Genomic DNA, 21052 nt, shown 5'->3' with positions numbered 1-21052 from the left:
GTGGGGCAACAATTTGTTCACGGGTCAGGAATGGTTTCTTCCATGGCCACTGGCACTTAAAGGAGCTGCAGCACACCCTGTCCACACAGGATGATGGCAAAAATCCACAGGTACTGTGCAGAAAAGGTTCTCAACCATGGGCGATTTTGCTCCCTCCAGGGAACAGGTGGAAATGTTTGCAGACATTTCTGCTGTCACAGCTGGGAGGGTGGGTCCTACAGGCAATCCACCGAGGAGATGCTTACCAAACATTACAATGCACGGCACAGTCCCCACAACAAAGAATTCCCACGACATTGAGAAACCTGCCACGGAAGGACAGGGTAGAGAGGATGGAGGTACACAGTACAGAGAAATAGAAGAACGTCGTGAACAATAATAATGGCTTAAAATAGGAAGAGTTTTATTACTTATTTATACTTTCCTTTAGGCCCATGAGCTGATTTTACTTCAGCCCTCTGGGGTGGCTGCCAAACTGCCTGGCTATACTCAGCCACAGTGCTTTTCAACAGCCAACTAACTTAGTCCTCAGTAACTGAAATATATTGGGTGCTCTAAATAAATCCCAGGGCAATGCAACAAGTACATATGCTCTGCAATCTTAAAAGTGCTTCCCCAGTAAAAGCAATAAGGTATTCCTGTTTGAATGGCATAGCTGAAAGCAAACAACAAACAATGCTATTTTCATGGGACAGAGACCCACCAAGCAAATCGCATCGCATAATGGGAGAATCACATATCATCAGATATTTTATAGGAATTCTGGGAAACGACAGAAGCCTGCTAGCGTGCCTGCAATGTGATGTTTTGTCGCGTTGTGTTTTTAAAGAATTATCTTTAGTCATAAAAAGTCCCAAACAATAACGCTAGGCGAAGATGGAAAGTGTGTCTTCCAAGATGAAAAATGAACTTGGAAAAGTGCTAGATTAATCTATCTAGGAGGATCCTATATCCCCCTTTCAGTCTATGAACTTCAAATATCCCCCTGTGAATGATGAAAGCCTCCTTTGTCTGGAACAGTGTGACGGTGTTCCTTTCCTGACTCATCACCTTTGTGATGGGGTCTGAGGGCAGGGCTGTAATTCAAAACAAAACAGGTGCGAGGAATAACAACTCGATAGGCAGGAACTCGACCCTTAAAAATCAGAACTAATCTTAGCTCTTAGAGGCTTTACTACAATCTACAGGAAGGTAGAGAACACTGACTGACCCAAGGAACCTCCCTGTGAAGCATGCTTACACATTCAGTCAAGACTGCTGCAGATCGACTTACTTCTCTCTTATGCACACACTCACATATCAGTAGGAATCCTCACATTGTTAACAGCATTACTTCAACGTACAGTACTCATTTTTCTAGAACACAGCTTTTCTGAGGGCAACATCATTCACCCGCCATTTACATCGGTGGCCTTCGCCTTTTGGGATCATCGACCCCTCTGGGGGCCGGTTGTGATGCTGGTGGTGGCAGCAGCACCAAGTAGGAACAGTAACAACTAACGCTCACTGACCGCCTACCATATGCCAGAGACCATGCCGGGCACCGCTCACGTCTTAATTCCTTTAACCCCCACAACCAGCCTATGAGACAGTGCTATCTTCCCATTTACTGAGGAAGATATGGAGGCACAGAAATCAACTCACCCAAAATAACACAGCGAGCAAGCAGTGGAGCTAGGATCTGCATGGAGACAAGCTGCCTCCAGAGGCCACGCTCTTACTTAGGCGAGAACGTGCTCGCAGCTTTTATATACTTACTTATTTAGAAATTAGATACTACTCTATTGATACACACATTATTAAACATCTGATATAAAAAAGTAGTCGAAAGGATGAGAGAGACAACATGCCAACCTATTCTTCCACACACATTACTGTCTTGCACACCTCACTTTGAAGGCCATGGGGCCTACACGGGCAAATGGCTTGGCCTGGCGTTGCTGGGCTCTCAAATGCTGACCCGTGCCCACCCTACCATCACACCGTCCACCTCTCCGACACACTCCAGGACCGACAGGCTTACCCACTGTCCCCTGCAAACACCTTCTGCATGCCCCTCTCCAAGCCTTGGCTCACGTCAAGTCCCTATGTCAACAACAGAAAATTGTTTAAAGGCTTATCCCAGACCCAATGTCCCCACGAAGCTTTCTCTGAGCTCTCCTCTCAGCTGTATGTTCTCAGCCACGTGCCTGGCCCACACCATAGCCATGTATTTCTGGGTAGTTTGTGGTGTGGATGGCTTGTTCTCTGCCTCAGCTCACAAGCCTCTTGAGGGCAGAGAACATGCTACATATTACCTTTTCTTTGTATTTTCTATGGCACCTGGCATACTATTATGCACTTAATTAGCACTCAGTAAGTATCTGCTAAATAAAAGAGCAAGTAAACATTCTCTGTATTTACTCCACATCTCTAAGGCCCAAGTCCAGAGAGTTAAAGGAAAGATCATCCTGGAAAACAGGAGATATAATTAGATGCTTTCCTCTTTGCCTAAGCTCATGGGCACCAAGACAGACTGACTTGCTTGTATCGGGAAATGACTTCAGAGTCCTCAGTAAACTGCATGTATAGCACGGGGATTTTGTTGAACATTCCAGTTTCTCAAGTAAAAGCATCCTTCCTGGCCTTGTTTATCCACTACACACTGCCTACTCTGATAGCACCTCTTCATAGTTAAAGGTAACCTTGAACGTACAGACATGTGTAATGAACCCAATTTCAGGAGAAAAGAGGTTTATGTTTTATTAAAAAAAATTTTTTTTCCCTTGTCTCTTAATGAGATTTGCTCAAATGTTACCTTTTCTTTTTTTTTTTTTTTTTTTTAAAGATTTCACTTATTTACTTGACAGAGAGAGACACAGCGAGAGAGGAAACACAAGCAGGGGGAGTGGGAGAGGGAGAAGCAGGCTTCCCGCCGAGCAGGGAGCCCGATGCGGGGCTCGATCCCAGCACTCTGGGATCATGACCTGAGCCGAAGGCAGACGCTTAACGACTGAGCCACCCAGGCACCCCAAATGTTACCTTTTCAACAATGACTATTCTGACACCTCATTTAATACTGCCATCTGCCCTCCTTTCTAATCAACTCCTGATTCACCTTATCCTACTCTGCTTGTTCTTTTTTTGTTCACAGAAATTATTACCTTCTAATAAATGATATAATTTATTATAATAAATTAGAATAAATTCTATTATAATATCATTTACTCTTGTCTGTCTCCCTGCCTCTCAAATGCAGAGTCTGTAAGAGTAGAGATCTTTGCGAGCAAGGATCTGTCTCCTTTGTTCTCTGATGTATTCCAAGTGTCTAGAACAGTGTTTGGCATGTGGTTGGTACTCAGTCAACAGAACGCACAAATAAGGAGACGATGTCAACTTCCCTTTCACTCCACACCTTGAAGGCCTCAGGGAGAGTCACTCTAGCCTTAGGATGTTCTTTCCCTCATCCTGAGAAGTGGTAGAGTATGGCCGTTAACCACACAAGCTTGAAAGCTTTGAATCCCAGCTCTGCTTTTGCTAATTTATCCCTGTATAACTTTAGTCAAATCTCATAACCCTTCCCGCCCTCAGTTTTCTCATCAGTACAATGGGAGTAATACCCATCACTCAGAAGAGCCTCCATAGGCACTCAATACACACACCCCCCCCGCCCCCCAATACATATGGACTCAGTAACTGGCGTGTGTGTGTGTATATATATATATATTTTTTCATCATTACTTCCCCCACTGTAATCCCCAATGGTAACAAAAGCCTGGGGACACATCTTCTGATAAATCTATAAACCCTACGTACCAGGAGTTCGGAGCACTACAAAAAGCAGTAGCACTGTTGGCTGGTGACAATGACAGTGCACTGGAGTCAACGGTCCGGAGCTGGCAGCTAAGAGCTGTCTCCTACACCCAGGGAAAGCTCCCTGAGTAACACATACCGAATAAAAGCCTTTCGATATTTATAAGGAAAGGATTAATTCATCTTCAGAAGTAGCATTTTAATTAAAAATGACTTTTCTGGGCTTATATCCAGAAAGGAATATATTGCCAAAAGGTAAGATTTAACAAGGTTTAGTTCTTTCTTTAAATTTTTTTTTTTTTTTTTTTTTTAAATTAAAGTGCTTCCCGATCCTTTTCACGTCAGGGCACACACAGAAAATAATCTTTCTTTGGCACTCTGGGACAAACAGATGCTGCTTCTCCCGGCTGCGGGTGACTGCCTGGAGCCTCCAGCCCCGCTAGGCCCCACTCAGACTGCTGAGAGCTGAAGGAATCAATAAATACTTGGCACATGTACAAGCACACCATTGGAGAATCTCTGCCTTAGCCCTTCTTGGATGGGAGACCCTCCTAGCAACTTAGATTTTTCTCCTTTCACGTGAACACCAGGCCTCAGAAAGAAAGAAGGAATCTGGCCACTAGTGACCAGAGTGAGCATTTTCTTTATGACTCACTCCAGAAAAAAAGCACACTAACCAGCAATCCATTTATAACTTACAACATCAGCATAATTTCAGGCTTTTGTTTCTACTTTCCATTCTGAAATTTTATTTTCTGTGTATAAAATAAACAATGGACATAGGCCAACCTTAAGTCACCAAATGGAATCTATCAAGTAATGTTCTATTTCTGGGCAGCTTGAGCATTCTACTTTATGTTTCACAATTTTGTACTTTTAAGAAATGTGAGAAAGATATAATTTTTCAAGCATAAAGTACTGTCTTACATGGTCACTTTTTTAAAAGATGGAACTGATCATTCCTTTAAATTTAATTGTAAGTTTTGGTGTAACACCTAGTAAAAAATACTTTTTCTAAAAACATACATTTCCCGATATTTAGAAAATGCTGACAGAATTTATACTTAAGACTACCTCTATCACTGATTTTCTTTTTGTTTCCACTACTTCTCTCTGCAGCAGAGGGTTAAGGATGGCTGGTCTTATTCCTGTTTCCTGAACTTCAAGAAATTTTTCCTTCAGAAAAGTGGCTGGCAGAATTGACCTTTCTTTCTTTCCTGGTTTTCTGCTTTTCTTTTCCACAAAGGTAATGCCAAGATCTGCCTCTATTTTTGTCCTGCTGCTGTCCTGCCCAGCCCAGCACAGCTGTTCCCACTCCCATAAAGATCCTAACTCTAGGCCTGACACAGAGTGTTCTAGACTAAAGCAGAATGTTATCTTAGTCTCCGTTTCCTTTCATGCCTGATGCCCTATCTGGCAGCTCTATCTTTTGCCTTGTCTGCATTTCTGTTATTCAAATGCTCCCTGTCCCCAGGGGTTCGGCAGGCTCACTAGGCTTCTAACCCACAGCTCCCCACAATGGGAGGTAAGAGCCTTAAAGGCAAACTCGTGTCTTCACCTGTACCTAGAACTGGGTAAGCCCTCCACTGAGTCTGCTGAATTGAATTCCATCTTGACCTCTTTTTCATGTTCCCAGCAGCTCCCGGGCCTAGAACCCACAATTCCTACGGCTGTCCAAGTTTGAGAGGTTCTGTCACACCCTTAAGGATGACAGAAGGTATGGCAACTTCAAGCTTGGCTACAACCTAGGTCCCAGCGGAGAAGTCTGTATTTTTAGGTTCAGACTATTAAATGAGAGACCAAACAGAAATGATGAGAAAGAGATGAGCGGAGGGAAGGAAGGTGCAATGCTATATGATTTCACTCGTAAGTGGAATCTAAAAAACAAACAAAAACACAAATGAATAAACAAACCAAAAGCAGAATCAGACCCGTAAATACAGAGAACAGACTGATGGCTGCCAGAGGGGAGGGGGTGGAGGGATGGGCGCAATGGGTGAAGGGGAATGGGAGATCCAGGCTTCCAGTTACGGAATGAATAAGTCACGGGGATGAAAGCCACAGCATAGGGAATATAGTCAATGATATCGTAATAGAGATGTAATGGGACAGACGGGAGCTACACCTGTGGTGAGCACAGCATCATGTGTAGAGTTGGTAAATCACTATGTTGTACACCTGAGACTAATGTGACATGGTGTGTCAACTATACTCAAATAAAAACAAAAAGTCTTTTACTAGTTGTAGCCTCTTAGGGCTTCACTGACTTCCTCTGTCCCTCTGTCTTTATAACACCGATGGATTTACTTTGTTTCCAGCATCAAATCAGACTTTCAGAACTGAGGAACAAGAGATTAAAGAGAGCGAAGATGGATTCTTTGTTTGGTTTCCCTAGGCAGAAAAAGTTGTTATTCACATCAACTATCAGGAGGCGCTTTCTAAACACCTGGCAGAATTGCTGAGAGTATTAATGAAATCACATATGCAATTTACATATGTGATTTACATACTGCAGGAGGTGCTCAAAAACGTTCATTTTACTTCTCTTATGGCAAACTCACCAAATGCATGGGCCTAGGCTGCCTAAAGTCCACTCCAGCTAATATTTCATGTCAGCCCACGTGTGCAATACTGCTGCTCAGCTCCACAGCCCGAAAAGTGACTCAGAATTCTCCAAGTGCAAAAATCAAGGCTCCAAATTTGGGTGGTAGGGGAAGGGGTGGAGGAATAAGAGAATTAAACAAGGTGTTCAACAGATTATGCTAACAAAAACTGAGAAAATTTAATACCAGCAAAGGGATGTTTAGAACTGTGAGTACTTTGTGGATTAACTGGTGAAAGAAGAATACCTTTGCCTAGAATGTTCACATAAATGCAAAAGTGGGTTTTCCTGCTTCAGCAGAAGCTGAATTACCTCAACTGTCCACTTTACTCACGTAAGAGAGTTTAAGTAAAGAGCGAGCAGGGGCCACCTCTCATGTTTGTATCATGAGAAAAAGAACCAAAAGAGAAAATGAAAAAAACTCAAAATTCAAGTTGCTATTTCAAATGGTATATATTTCCTTATGAAACACCAAAATGTGAGTTAAGTACCCAAGAATCAGAATAAATCTTGCCTTGTAATTGTTGGCCAAAACGCTTCCTCAACACAAGAAAACTTTTTGAATGCCAATATGATTTCTCGGGAGTGATAAGTAACCTAGTAATAATGTTAAGGCCCCAACATGAAGAATTTTGGCAACAAAAACAGACGGTTAATTCTACTTAAAAGACCGGGTAGCCCTGCCAGCCGGTGTTGTTCCCAAATGAGGTAATGTCCATGGCTCTTATCTAGCCTTTATGGAGATTTAATGTCATTTAGCATTGGCTCTTACGAACCGGCTGCATAATCTCACCTTTTCTCATGTGTGCTACTTCCATCCGTCTCAACATTGCAATTAGAAACCTCTGGTTTTTAAAATGATTAAGAAACTGATTCCCACATGTTTTCTTTTTATGCATGTCCTATAATTTGAGTCTTTCTTCCATCGTTCCAGAAAATTCAGAGATCAGCATATTTCTCATTTTCAAGGTATCTTATAGAAATACTCTGAGGTTTGATATATTTATGTAAATATTTTTCAAAGCCAAAATGTGTAATTCAAGAAAACATTCTGTGAAAGAATTTGTTTTCTGATTACAAAATGATTTCCTCCTTTTGAAAAAAAAAATAGCAATTTTATATTTACTTAGCTGGCTCTGAAAGTCCCATGGAGATTCTCATGCCTTTCAATCCCAACACCTCTTTTCCAGGTGCAGGCCTCTTACGGGTTTCAAAGGTAGCTTTATGTGGAGAAGGAATCCAAAAGCTGTGGAAAGGAAAGAGAAAAAGAGCCCTCCCCATCTTAGCCCCTTATGCTTTCCTCACAAAGAACAACAGAGTGAAACCAAGCTATTACAACGCAGATGAGACACCCAAATGGACACGACAGAAAGATTTTCACATGCCTTTGACTTCCTTTTTTCACCCAGGGTACAAGCCAGTCTTGGTAAAGACAGGCATCCATTTGACAAACATGAACACGATACCCAACACCCAACACCCATACTGTTCTGTTTTGTTTTCAACAAGCCCTTCATCTCCCAACACTCAGGAACAAAGGCGACAGCCACAACCAACCTGGAGTTACGGGCTTTTTCCCTTTCCACGGAGTTTCACACTTTAGGTCACAGGAAAAGTAAATTTGAGATATCAGGGGCCCAGAGACAGAGCAGAAGACCATGCTTTGTTGCTGGGCAGAGCGGTGAGACACAAGCCAGACCTGTCAGTGCTGTATGCGGGAAACGAGGCTGGGAGGCCCATTTGTACAAGTGGTGAGACAGCCAAAGAAGCAAATCCAGCCTCACCACTTCTGACAAAAGTTAGCCAAGAGTGGATCTGCAGGAAAGAAAATCTGATGGCTGATCCCCCCTCCTCCCTTGACAATCTGAGCCCCCCTTCTAACTCAGCTGCAGAATCTAGACATCTTTGAAAAGCCTGTTCTTTGTTACTCATCATTGCCAGCTCCTTCCCTTCAAAGCAGCAGAGTCTGACAGAATCAAACCATCTAACTTGTATGCGCCTCAGGGTCCCACGTTTAAAACCCAGATAATACCCTCCGGTCCCGTCTTCATCACCGAGATATAGTGAGGACCAAGGGAGACGAGCGCTTGAGGGCCTCCACTGAAGAGACCACGAAAGACCTACAGTGTATACAACACAGACCAGAGGGTCTGCTCTGGGGCCCTTGGGGGTCGCCACACTCTTTTCAGGAGATCTGCAAGATCAAACTATTTTCAAAATGCCACTAGGCCACTCCTCCCCTCCTTTACTCTCCTTCTCGTACAGCACACAGTGGAGTCGGCTACAAGGTGTGTGAAGATGTCATCACTCTAATCATGACTAATGGAATGTGTGCTTGTGAGTTCTTGTGTTTTAAGATTTCCTGTTTCAGAGTCTAATTAAATATCGATAAACAAAAGCTCTTTGGAATTCTCAATAACTTTCCTAAGGTTAAAGAGCTCCTGAGACCAGTGTGAGACCAGCCAACCTGGAACTTGGTCCCACTGAAGCTTGTAGTTCCCAGGTGGGTCAACTTCTCACCCACCCTGAGCCTTGCTATGTGCTGTTCTCTCTGGGCGGGGGACTCCCCCTCCCTCCTCTGCTTGGCTAACTTTTTCTGCTCTTTACTTAGATGTCGTTTTCTCTGGGAAGCTTTCCTTGACTTCCCCAAAACCAGTCAGGTGGCCCTGCTGTGGGTTCCCCTAGCACGTAGCATGCTACACTGTGATTGCCCACGTTAGGCCTTTTTTTTGGGCTTTGACTCCTTCAATGCAACAACTGTTCTGAAGGTCACAGTAGTAGGTAGGAGGCATTCCATAACTACTTGCTGAATATATATACAACGACCAAGGAAGGAAGGCAAGAAGATAGGTCTCTCTTGCATTCATTCTCACCTAGAGGGAATCAGTTACTAAAAATATTAGTGTTCATTATAGTACAAGCTCACTAAAGCTATGATAATAATAACAATAGTAACCATATATCATATTATGTACTCGGTACTATTCTAAGCACTTGATATGCATAAATTCATTTAATCTTCACAAAATCCCTACCAGGTATACATTACTATTATCCTTATTTCAAAAATGAAGACACAACACTGTATGTTAACTATACACTAATTAAAATAAAAAACTTAATAAAAACAATGAAGAGAGAGAAGTGCAGGTATTGAGTAGTAGATTTGAGATGGACACTGAGCCCGCCTGGCTCCAGAGTCCCATGCCGTTAACCACTCTGTACGCTGCCTCTCGTGTCAGCAGGGTAGACCGCAACCTTATCATATCTTGAGATCGCAAGGCCACCTCTCAACTCTGCTCACAAACCAGACACGATTTGATATTTAAATCCCCCTGCAATACCGATCCACCACGAGTGACCCCAGCAGACACATGAACAGATCTCACCAGTACCATCTGCTCCCTAGGTGATAGGTAGGGCTTAAAAAAGACAGTTTCAGCAAGAAGTCTATTTCTCATTCATTTGTTGTACGTTAGTCCTTTCTAGAGGAAATGGTAAGTTAAAAGTGATAAGTATGGGGTGCCTGGGTGGCTCAGTCATTAAGTGTCTGCCTTCGGCTCAGGTCATGGTCCCAGGGTCCTAGGATTGAGTCCCGCATCGGGCTCCTGGTTCGGCAGGAAGCCTGCTTCTCCCTTTCCCACTCCCCCTGCTTGCGTTCCCTCTTTCGCTGTGTCTCTGTCAAATAAATAAATAAATAATATTAAAAAAAAAAAGGCGATAAGTATATTTGTATATTTATTAAAAATAAAAAGTCTCTTTTGTAGCACAGAGAAAACAGGAAAGTAGGGATTGACCTTTCCACGTACTATGGTGTTAACGCTGCAAGGCAAACTCTCCCTGATGTGTATAACTCTCCTTCTGTGTCTGGTGCTAACCTCTTTTTCAAGGAATGCTCACAACTTCACCCTGAACAGGGAGTGGCCCAGAATATTCTGCAGGTACTTGATGGAAAAGACAAAACTCTAAATGGTTCAGAGAGGTAAGTCCAAATGGGAAAGCATGCTGTATGAAACTGTTTTTTTTTTTTTAAGATTTTATTTATTTATTTGACAGAGAGAGCGAGAGAGCACAAGCAGGGGGAACAGTATAGGGAGAGGGAGAAGCAGGCTCCCCACCAAGCAGGGGGCCTGATGTGGGGCTCGATCTCAGGACCCTGGGATCATGACCTGAGCTGAAGGCAGATGCTCAACCATCTGAGCCACCCAGGCGCCCCTGACACAGGATTTAACGCAAAAGACGATCTGACTGAATCACAGTGTGATGCTGTACTTAAGTTTGTAATGAAAAAAAGCACACCTAGGAAATACCTTTTCTTTCAGCAATAGAAAAAAGTTCCACAGCTAAAGTTAAAAGCTTATGTATCAAATCTTTACCTGCCAACAGCACATGAGAAACCAAAGTTTATCCTGTGCTGTTTGACACAAAGTAACTGTATTTACCTGGAGAAGTGTCCCATGAATATGGTTTTGCCGGAAACACTGGTCAGTGCAGTTGGGGAGTTTGGCCAACAGGGTTCGGATGGTAGTGGGGATTTCATCTACCATAACAAATGGGACCAAGGCACGAGCTGCCATTACACGGGAGCGGTAGACAGGTGAGCGACCACATCTGGGGAGACAAAAACACAAGACCATTCAATACTCATTTCCACATACATGCCTTTGTATATGCTAATATTCTATCTAGCTCCAGCAGAGACATCCAAGTTGGGGGAGACAGGAGTTCCTCCTTATTCCAAATTTTTTTTTATACTTCCCTTATTCCAATGATTGTGTGTGTAGTAGTGTTAGCTCTACAGGTGATTTTCCTTTTCATATAAATATCATTAATATCTATGTTTTTTTTATTAACATATAAAGTATTATTTGTTTCAGAGGTACAGATCTGTGATTCATCAGTCTTACACAATCACAGAGCTCACCATAGCACATACCCTCCCCAATGTCCATCACCAGCCACCCCATCCCTCCCAACCCCCCTCCACTCTAGCAACCCTCAGTTTGTTTCCTGAGATTAAGAGTCTCTTATGGTTAGTCTCCCTCTCTGGTTTCATCTTGTTTCATTTTTCCCTCCTTCCCCTATGATCCTCTGTCTTGTTTCTCAAATTCCTCATACCAGTGAGATCACATGATACTTGTCTTTCTCGGATTGACTTATTTTGCTTAGCATAATACCTTTTAGTTCCATCCACGGCGTTGCAAATGGCAAGATTTCGTTTTTTTGATGGTTGCATAATATTCCTGTGTGTATGTGCGTGTGTGTGTGTGTGTGTATACACACAGACCACATCTTCTTTACCCATTCATCTGTTGATGGATATCTAGGCTCTTTCCACAGTTTGGCTATTGTGGACATTGCTGCTATAAACATTGGGGTGCATGTACCCCTTCAGATCACTACATTTATATCTTTGGGGTAAATACCCAGTAGTGCAATTGCTGGGTCGTACGGTAGCTCTATTTTCAACTTTTTGAGGAACTTCCATACTGTTTTCCAGAGTGGCTGCACCAGCTTGCATTCCCACCAACAGTGTAGGAGGAGTCCCCTTTCTCCACATTCTCGCCAACATCTGTCATTTCCTGACTTGTTAATTTTAGCCATTCTGACTGGTGTGAGGTGGTATCTCATTGAGGTTTTGATTTGGATTTCCCTGATGCCAAGTGATGTTGAGCACCTTTTCATGTGTCTGTTGGCCATTTGGATGTCTTCTTTGCAGAAATGTCTGTTCATGTCTTCTGCCCATCTCTTGACTGGATTATTTGTTCTTTGGGTGTTGAGTTTGATAAGTTCTTTATAGATTTTGGATACTAGCCCTTTATCTGATATGTCATTTGCAAATATAAAGATTTTATTTATTTATTTGACAGAGAGAGAGACGAGAGCAGGAACACAAGCAGGGGGAGTGGGAGAGGGAGAAGCAGGCTTCCTGCTGAGCAGGGAGCCCAATGTGGGGCTTGATCCCGTCCTGGGATCATGACCTGAGCTGAAGGCAGACGCTTAACGAATGAGCCACCCAGGTGCCCCAATAGCTATGGTTTTATAACAGGGATAAATGCAGATCGGCTTTGGGAATGATTCAATAAATAGGTAGTAGCAAAAATAGCTTCCTCCTCAACCATCAAACAACTGTTCATTGGGCACTCAAAATGAACAAATGATAAGTGCCATGAGAAATAAAACAGTCATTGCGGTCTTTGGGGAGCCTATACTCTGGTTGGCAAGATGAGCAGTACATTTGAGAAGATGACCAAAAGCACAAGACAGTCCTGGAAAAGCAATAAGCAAGTGATTATCATGTTATGGCTACATGAGGATAAGACTGTAGGTGGTGGTATCGAGAAGGATAGAACTCAGGAAAGCAAGCATGATTCTAAGAAGGCTGAAACCAGGAAGTTGTTTCAACCAGAAACAGTGGGATAAAGCAAGGGTAAAAATGCTCAAGGTATAGGTAGATGTGTCTGACTAAAGGAGAGGCTCAGAAATAACAGTGGAACTTCAGGCTGAGAAGTGGGTCCGGCCAGACTGGTAGTACCACAAAGGGCAGACTACATGATCTTCAACTTATTGTCAAGAGAACAAGAGTTGGACCCTCAAGTCACTGAACCTTTGCCTCTAGGCTGACTCACACCCAAAGAGCTTGAATAAAAGCCAGTTCTTAAATCAATGAAAGTCACGGACAAGTGGTACTTTGAGATTCTACGAAGGTCATTGGAAACGCAGGTCATCTAAGGGCCTCTTGACTTTGTAAACACTCAGAACCTGAGAGTCCACAACCATTTTGTTGAAACTGTGCACTTGAGAGCCTTCAAAGAGATAGTGTTATTTGAGAGGAAGGCCCAATATGATAGGTCTTGGCTTAAATAAGTTCTTATCTAGAACTCTCAAGACTCCATGATCTTTTTATCCAATTTAAAAAGTAACTCAACTTAGAGAAATATCTCAGATGCCAAGACAAGGATGGGGAAGATTAGAAGATAGTAGACTGTGGAGGAAAGAGATGGTCTCATGCTTTGTTTTCAAAATTACTTAGTGTTCAAAAGGAATTACTGGTAAGATCTGGGCCATGTAGGCTTAGCATATGGAGGGACAAAGCTCTATGACTGAAACATTTCTAATACCCCAGAGGTATCACTGACATTTATCTTAACATGACAATAAAAGAACAGATACAATTTCTATACAATTTCTGTTTGGAATGATCCAAACAGAATTTCATCATGGGGAGTGGTAAGTCAAGCATTGTGTCATTCTTTTCCCCCCTACAAGTGTAGGTCTGTGAAATAGGTCAATCAGCACTCATTTTATGGATGGAGAAGAGCTCACCTTACATGGTACTATGGGAAGACACGGAAGGCTAATGTTACAGTAGGTAGCTAGAGATTTCCCAGTGGTCTTTGACTAGGTTCTGCCAAATCACCCATTTTCTATGTATTTTTCTTTTAAAATGATTAAATGTTTAATCTTTAATTGGCAAATACAGTAAAATGTTTGCTTTGGCTCATGGTGGGGGGCGGGGTGTTGAGAAAACTTCACTTGACAGAGAAAATACTCTGAAAATGCTTTGAGATTTAATTAGCAATGACCTCACTCAGCCCAGTCATTTGTCGGAAGCTTCCCCATCTGTCTGTCCCCTACCCCTCCAACACACACACTTTGTGTTAGAGTGTGTTTTATGTTACCGTACTGGGCTCTTGTATATAAATGTTTCTTTTCAAATACAAATAACTCTGACATGGTTACAGATGTTTAGTTTCTAATTAGCAGTAACTGTACACTAAAGAATGCCCCTCCTTTTGCTCCTGACCTTTAGCAAATGATGATTTCCCAAAGGAATCTGGCATCCATACAGGAGAAAGAATGGAAAGTGGGAAAAGTGCCAGAATTTTCTGTTTTCAGATACTCTGTGCTAGGGTACTTTCCAAATGCACACAATCAGGTTAAAGAGCAAAACAAAATCTCCCCTCAAGAAAGTAATGCAATTACAGAAAAAGAGAAGCTTACTTTAAAAGTAATATTTAATTATCACTCATTGTGAAACAACGATTAAATGTAATTTCAAACTCCTCTCTACTGCACATTGTTAAAATGGAAGGATAGATTATAGTCAACACACACACACACACACACACACACACACACACACAAACTATTAAGCAAAATTTCCAGGTTACTGTTTTGTCAGTTACTGGGGGCAGGGAGGGGTCTGATGAGATTTAGCTTTTCTCCAGGTCTATGTGGCCTGGAGTGCGAGAGGATATAAACACAGTGTTTCTAGCCCTGAGCAAAATATATTTGAAGGTAAAATCTATCTTTCCCTTGGATAGAGTCTCCTAGTTTGATTCAGTAAATGTGCCAAAATCAAGCAGAGATGCTCTCTGGCAATACAGTCTAGTGGCTAGAAAGGATGGAAAATCAGAACACCTGGATCTCCATCCTGCTTTTGGATACTGTTTTATGACCTGGACAAGTCACAGTAACCTCTCTGGGTCTCAGTTGAGCTGACAGTGGTAGCAATAATCTATACACGGTGTTCTCACCTGATGTCTATGAGAACATTCCAAGGAGAAAGATGCTTTGGAGATAAAGTTTCCATAGTGCAATGTGCCTGTGTCCAGTACAAAATCAGCATTTTCTAAAAATTGCAGGCCTCTAAATGGCTTCAATGAGAGAATTAAGACTATGGTGTGAATGCTGAACCATTTTTAAGAAGGTAAGACAACAAACTGATGATATGAAGGCAATGAGTTTTGTTTTGTTTTGGGGCTTTTTTTTTTTTTTTAAGCCTCCATTAAGAGGGATGAGGAGGAATCTCAAGTCCTTCTAAAAAGAAGGGGGACTGCTCCTGTCTGTCTAAGCCTCAATTTCTTCTGGAAAATAAAGCAAATGGATTTGGGATCTCAAAGGTCATTTCTCCTTTTACTATTGTTTGAAAACCGTGTCCTCAGTCGCCCCAGCCGTGTTCTAGGCCTGAACACTAGGTCCTTCCACAGGATGTGCTGGACATGCAGACACCTGAACCTCGAGACCTTTCACTCCAATAAACCCTTTCCACGTTTATTTTAATCTCGTCTTTACTGAGTGCCTACTGTGCTCTCAGCACACCTGTCATGGTAATACCTGCATCCCGCAATTATATAGCTTCGGCAGTTTAAAATAAACACCTGCACACCCATATTTCTTTATCATGCAACATTCCTGCAGGACATGAGGGCATTATAAACCTAAATTAACAGATGAAACGTAAAGCTAAGCTCAGAAAAGCTAAGTGGACCCTCCAGGATACATAAGCGGTAGCACCCAGGCCAGAACCACCATCCATGGCTCCAAGATGGAGCTTGTGGGCTATTCCAAGCTGCAGCTCACACCTGGAAATCGAGGGAGCATAAAAATATCTCCCAGCTAATAAAAACACAAGCTTTACAAGTATGTAGGAAATCTCAAAATAAGTGTGTTTTTTGGTTTTGTTTTTAATATTTGCAGGATCATGAAAACATTTCGGGATCTCACATACACTATGGACTCTCTCAAAAGAGACAATGGATTTACAAACATACACACACAATTTCCCATATAATTCCAAGGGTTCATGACACACACCTAAAACCCATGGGGCAGGGCTCCCCAGACACAGGGCAACAATCTCCAGTTGCTCCTTTGCACACAGTGTGACTGTCAGGTATGTGCTCTGCTTTAGAGACAGGGAGACGGAGAACAGGACTCTGCTCACAGGAAATCACTGGTCTGGAGGGGAGCCAGACAGATAACCCCATGATCACAAACCAGGAGTACCCACGGACACACACACACACACACACACACACACACGGCTGTGAGCAGCACAGAGAAGCCAAGCAGGAGGCCGAGTTGGAAAGGCTTTCTGGAGGAGAGAAAGAACCTTCAAGTGAGGATAATACATACCCCTGAACTTCAGGAACCCTAGAGAACCTTGAAGAGTTTAGAATATAGTATTCTGAGCAGGCAATAGGTCTTCTGAGATCTTCCCCCCGCTTCCCCCTGTTTCCTAGAGTGGTGGCTGAGCTTTATCCAGGTGTTTCCCTCTTTCCATTTACCCTCAGAAGCTGTTCCAATTTTCCTGGAAGGTTTCACAGGTAAGTGGCTGGACATTACCCAAACTGCTCATCCAAACTTCCTAGATGAGGCATGGAAACATCTACTGAGTGCCTAGCACAAGCACATGCTGGGATAGGTACCAGAGAATCAGAGACAAAAGCCACACCCAGGCCACGGGAACCTATAGTGCAATGGGAAAGAAAGGCCAATCAGCCAGTGCTTCTCGGGGTCCCACAAAGTAACCATAAGCTATTAGAGAAGAGCTAAGGGGAGACACGCGGAGAGGAGGGTGTGTGGTCTGGGAGACATGGTCCAGCTGGGACGCAATGGGGGCTGGCAGAAAGAACATTCGGGTTTGGCCTGGGTCTTTCCCTACATGAACCCAAACTGCCCCTCTGTGCATCCAGACAGAAGGAAGGGAACTGAGGATTATTGAATGCCTACTGTGTGTGGGGACTGGCCACATAGTTTAGACACACTATTTCATTTACTTCACTACATCTTCAGTACAATGTCCTTATCATCATCCCTATTTTAAGATGAGGAAAGTGAGGTTTCCCAACATACTTCAGATCATAAAACTAGTAAGTGGCAGATCCTGCGTTCCAATTAGGGTCTGTCCATCTGCAAAATCCAATCTTTTTTTTTTTTAAGATTTTATTTATTTATTTGACGGAGAGCACAAGCAGGGGGAGCAGCAGAGGGAGAGGGAGAAGCAGGCTCCCCGCTGAGCTGGGAGCCCAAAGCGGGACTCGATCCGAGGACCCTGGGATCATGACCTGAGCCAAAGGCAGACACTTAATCAACTGAGCCACCCAGGCTTCCAGCCAAAATCCAGTCTTTCTAAGACTTGACAGTGCAGTTGCCTCAAAATCCTCAGTCTTGGAAAAGTTTTGGAAAAGTTCAACCTAGACAGCTGAAGTGAGAGTGGCTTACGGAGCCATTAAGTCTCTAATTGGTAGAAGGTGAAGCAACAACAATAAAGATGATGCTGATAACAACTAACACTTCCTGAGCAGCTACAGAGGGCCAGACTTAGTGTTAAAATCTTTGCATGTATTACATCATTTAATCCTCACAACAACACAGAATGGCTGAGAGAACATTTTGACGCAATGCGAGGAAGGTATTTTTGAAAGGACTTCATAAGGTCCAGTGACCTTGTGTGAATCCCTCATTTCACAAGAATCAGAGGGTAAGTCTCCAGAGAAGTCTCAGAATGACTTCACGATCCAGCTAATACCCCCTTCCATTCTCCCTTACTGACATAACCAATGCTCCCCTGGTTCCTCTGCATTCCCAGACCCAGCTCCAGTCCTATCCTCACTTGCCAGAGGTCAAGTGGTAGCTTGTACAAAATAGAAGCCCCCAAACTTCTGCTGCTGATAAAGATGGTCACCCGCCTTCTCTAGATGCCCCTACCTGACCAAGGGGTTGGCATCTTGGGAGCTGGGCCGAGTTTAAAGAAGCTATGTGTGACTTACTCCCAAGTCCCTCACCTGATTTACTCAAGAATGCTTTGCCATGATGGTGTGTTTCTTACAGCAGGGCCATCTGCTGTCGGGGAATGGTCATCTATTGATAAAAGGTGCGATAACCCTACCTTGCAGGTTATCTCTGCAGGCTGCGTGAGAATGAAGAGGCTGAGACCTCAGGCTATACTACTTTAAAAGAAAAATCTTGCTATAAAGTTGACCTTGAATAACATGGGTTTGGACTGCATGGGTCCACTTATATGCAGATTTTTTTCAGTAAATACATTGGAAAAAATTGGGGGGAGATTTGTGTCAATTTGAAAAACTCACAGAGGAACTATGTAGCCTAGAAATACTGAAAAAATTAAGAAGTTAGGCATTATTGTAAGAATACAGCATACAATACATATACAAAATATGTGTCAATCAACTGTTTGTTATCAGTACAAAGCTTCCAGCCAACAGGAGGCTATCAGTTAAGCTTTGGGGAAGTCAAAAATCATATGGAGATTTTCAACTGTATGGGGTGGGTGAGCGCCCCTAACCCCCAGGTTGTCCAAGGGTCAACTGCATATGTTCTGTCAAACCAACTATTGTTTCATCCTTAGCACCTGTGCCCATGCAACTCGATCTCACTGGAATGAATGTCCTTTCACTCTCTACACTTGGGGAACTCCTCTTCTTCTGAACTCTGCTCAGGTATCACTTCTTTTACAGAATCTTACTGCACCTCCTCTGGTCAGAAGCAATCACTTCCTTTCCCATTCCCTGTCCCTGCAACTGCATATTTAGATCTGTCAGAGCTCAGGGCACATCTCATCTGCCTTCCCCACAATAGCCTCAAGTGTCATATTGGCTGAATCAAAATGATCTGGAGAGCAGAAACAGGGTCTTTATTTACTTATTTTTTAAATTCCAGTATAGTTAACAGAAACAGGGTCTTCATAGTTCTGAATAATACAGCACATAGGACAGGAGCTAAGAATATGTTCTGGAATCCAGAAGACCTTCGTTTAAATCCAGGTCCTGCCACTTACTAGTGTGTGACCTTGGACAGGTCAGTGAACCTCCTAAATTTTTATCTTTTATACAATGGGCAAGAGAAATGACCTCATGGCCCTGTTGTGAAGCCTAAATGAGATAAAGCATATGAGATGCAATGCCTATGAGTTAGTGATTGGTAAGCGGTAGCTATTATTAAAGCAAACAGGTGGAATACCTTTCAAACTTAAAAGCTTTATCCACACATGTACAAACTCTCTAGTGTTCTCTATCTCAACCACTGGCTGAGGACACAGAGCCTTGCTTGTATCAAACATGCTTCAAGGGCTCACAAAGGCTACCCTTCCCCCTCCCCACCAAAGGAGCTGGAAAAGACAGATGGAAGATTGAGTTTCTTTGGGGCAACTGGCTGGTTTATGTGAGGCCCACCGCCTTCATTCTTCAGGTCCAGGGCCCAAATTTTATTCCAATCCTGTTTCTAATGCTGTTTCACCAAAGAGTTCTTTTTCCTTTCCATTGTGTATAGTTCCTAGTTTCAAATCTTGCTTTCAGGAAACATGTACGTGTGTGTGTGGGTATGTGTGTGTGCACAAAAGAGAGAAACCACTAAAAGAAAAAGTCTGTACCAGTGAGTTTGAAAACGCAGACATTTCGGTGCGTCCTGTGACTATTATATATGTTTTTGTTATAAATGTGGCGTTCCTGAAGCCCTTCTCCCACATTCTCAAGTGAGTTCAGTGCCCATCAAGGTTGCCAGATTCTCTACTTGTCCTTCCTATACCAATTTTCAGTTCATCAAAGGCCCTACCACCACCTGAACTCTGTGTTCTTTTTCCTGCAACTCCAACCGCTAGCACTTAAAAGTTGCGTTTACTGTAATCTTGCCCTCTGCACAGCTCATGAATTTCTTTATTCAAATATATTTCTTGGAAGGATAATGGGTTCAGGACTTTTGAAGTCTGATTTTTTAAAATCCTTGGTTTGGGTAGTGAGAGAGAAATAAGAGCAGCAGACAGCAGCTCAACTAGAAATTGCACATTGCCAGCTCTCATGGACAGAAAAAATATATATGTATCTACAGGCAGAACGTTTCGTTTAAATGTTTATCTACCGGGCAGCTCAAAGCGGTAACTGCTCTTTGCAAATTAACTCCAAACAACACAGTAGAACCTTTTTTAAAAAATGTTTTTATGAAGAAATGCTGACAATAATAAACCACAAGAGAACATCTGAAAACGGCAGTGTGTAACCACCTGGGACAGCCCGACCACAGAGTTAAGCCATAGAAGACACATTCTCCGAAGATCACCTCCACTTCGCCTCCAAGTTACCAGAGCTTTACACAGCCTGACCAGTCACAGGCTGTTAATCCCGAAGTGGTGAAAATGGCAGCTGCCAGGAGCTGGGAATTAGCCTCCATCACAGTGACACCCCTCCACATGCCCCTGCGAGCGCTGGGCACAGCACTAAGCCACGTCTGTGGCAGGGGCACGGGTGCACTGACAATGGCTACTTGCATCCACACCACTCCTTTTGGTGCTAGGAAATAACAGCGGGGGAATTTTCCAACAGGGACAGAGGAAGTTTTCTAGCATGGTACTCACTTCAAAAAGCTCTTTGAATAATGCTCTTTAATTATTTAGAATTACAAACATGTCTTAAATAAATGAAAGGATGCATGACTGCTGAATGCGAATCCCAGGTTACTTGTTGATATCAAAATATACAGACGAAGTATGAAAATTATATTTCATCTGAAATTTCATTTCATTCTTTCATTTTTGCCTAGATAAATTCAATTTGAAACTGAATTTTTCAGATTCCAACCAAACGGTCTAGACAGTTGGAAAGAAGGGGTTTTACTCTCTGGAGCAATGAAATGTGGTGTACCTTAACTTAACAATGATTCTTTCCTGACTCTGGGAAAAACATGGAAAAGACTTTATAGCAACATAAATACAAAGACTTTGGAAGCCCTAGAGATTAAAAGGGAATCATTAATTTTGGTCTTTACCCAAAATAAAATGGAGTATTATAAAGGGAAAAAAATACAGATATCTAACATAAACAGTATAAAACTTGCCTAAACAATGAAAATAATCAGTAG

General features: G+C 42.7%; 1 protein-coding gene across 2 annotated transcripts in view; it reads right to left on the bottom strand.

The window, feature by feature from the left end:
• The window catches only part of THADA (THADA armadillo repeat containing), a 320063-nt gene that overhangs the window by 136234 nt on the left and 162777 nt on the right, over positions 1-21052 (bottom strand). For both annotated transcript variants that reach the window (XM_078056617.1, XM_078056616.1), the window contains one exon: positions 10837-11005. In XM_078056617.1, coding sequence (XP_077912743.1) covers positions 10837-11005 — 169 coding nt within the window. The remainder of the gene's footprint in view (positions 1-10836; positions 11006-21052) is intronic.

The sequence above is a fragment of the Halichoerus grypus genome, chromosome 10, assembly GCF_964656455.1.
Source record: "Halichoerus grypus chromosome 10, mHalGry1.hap1.1, whole genome shotgun sequence".
NCBI lineage: Eukaryota > Metazoa > Chordata > Mammalia > Carnivora > Phocidae > Halichoerus > Halichoerus grypus.
Note: the sequence above shows the minus strand (reverse complement) of the source record. Positions and strands in the feature narration are given on the sequence as shown.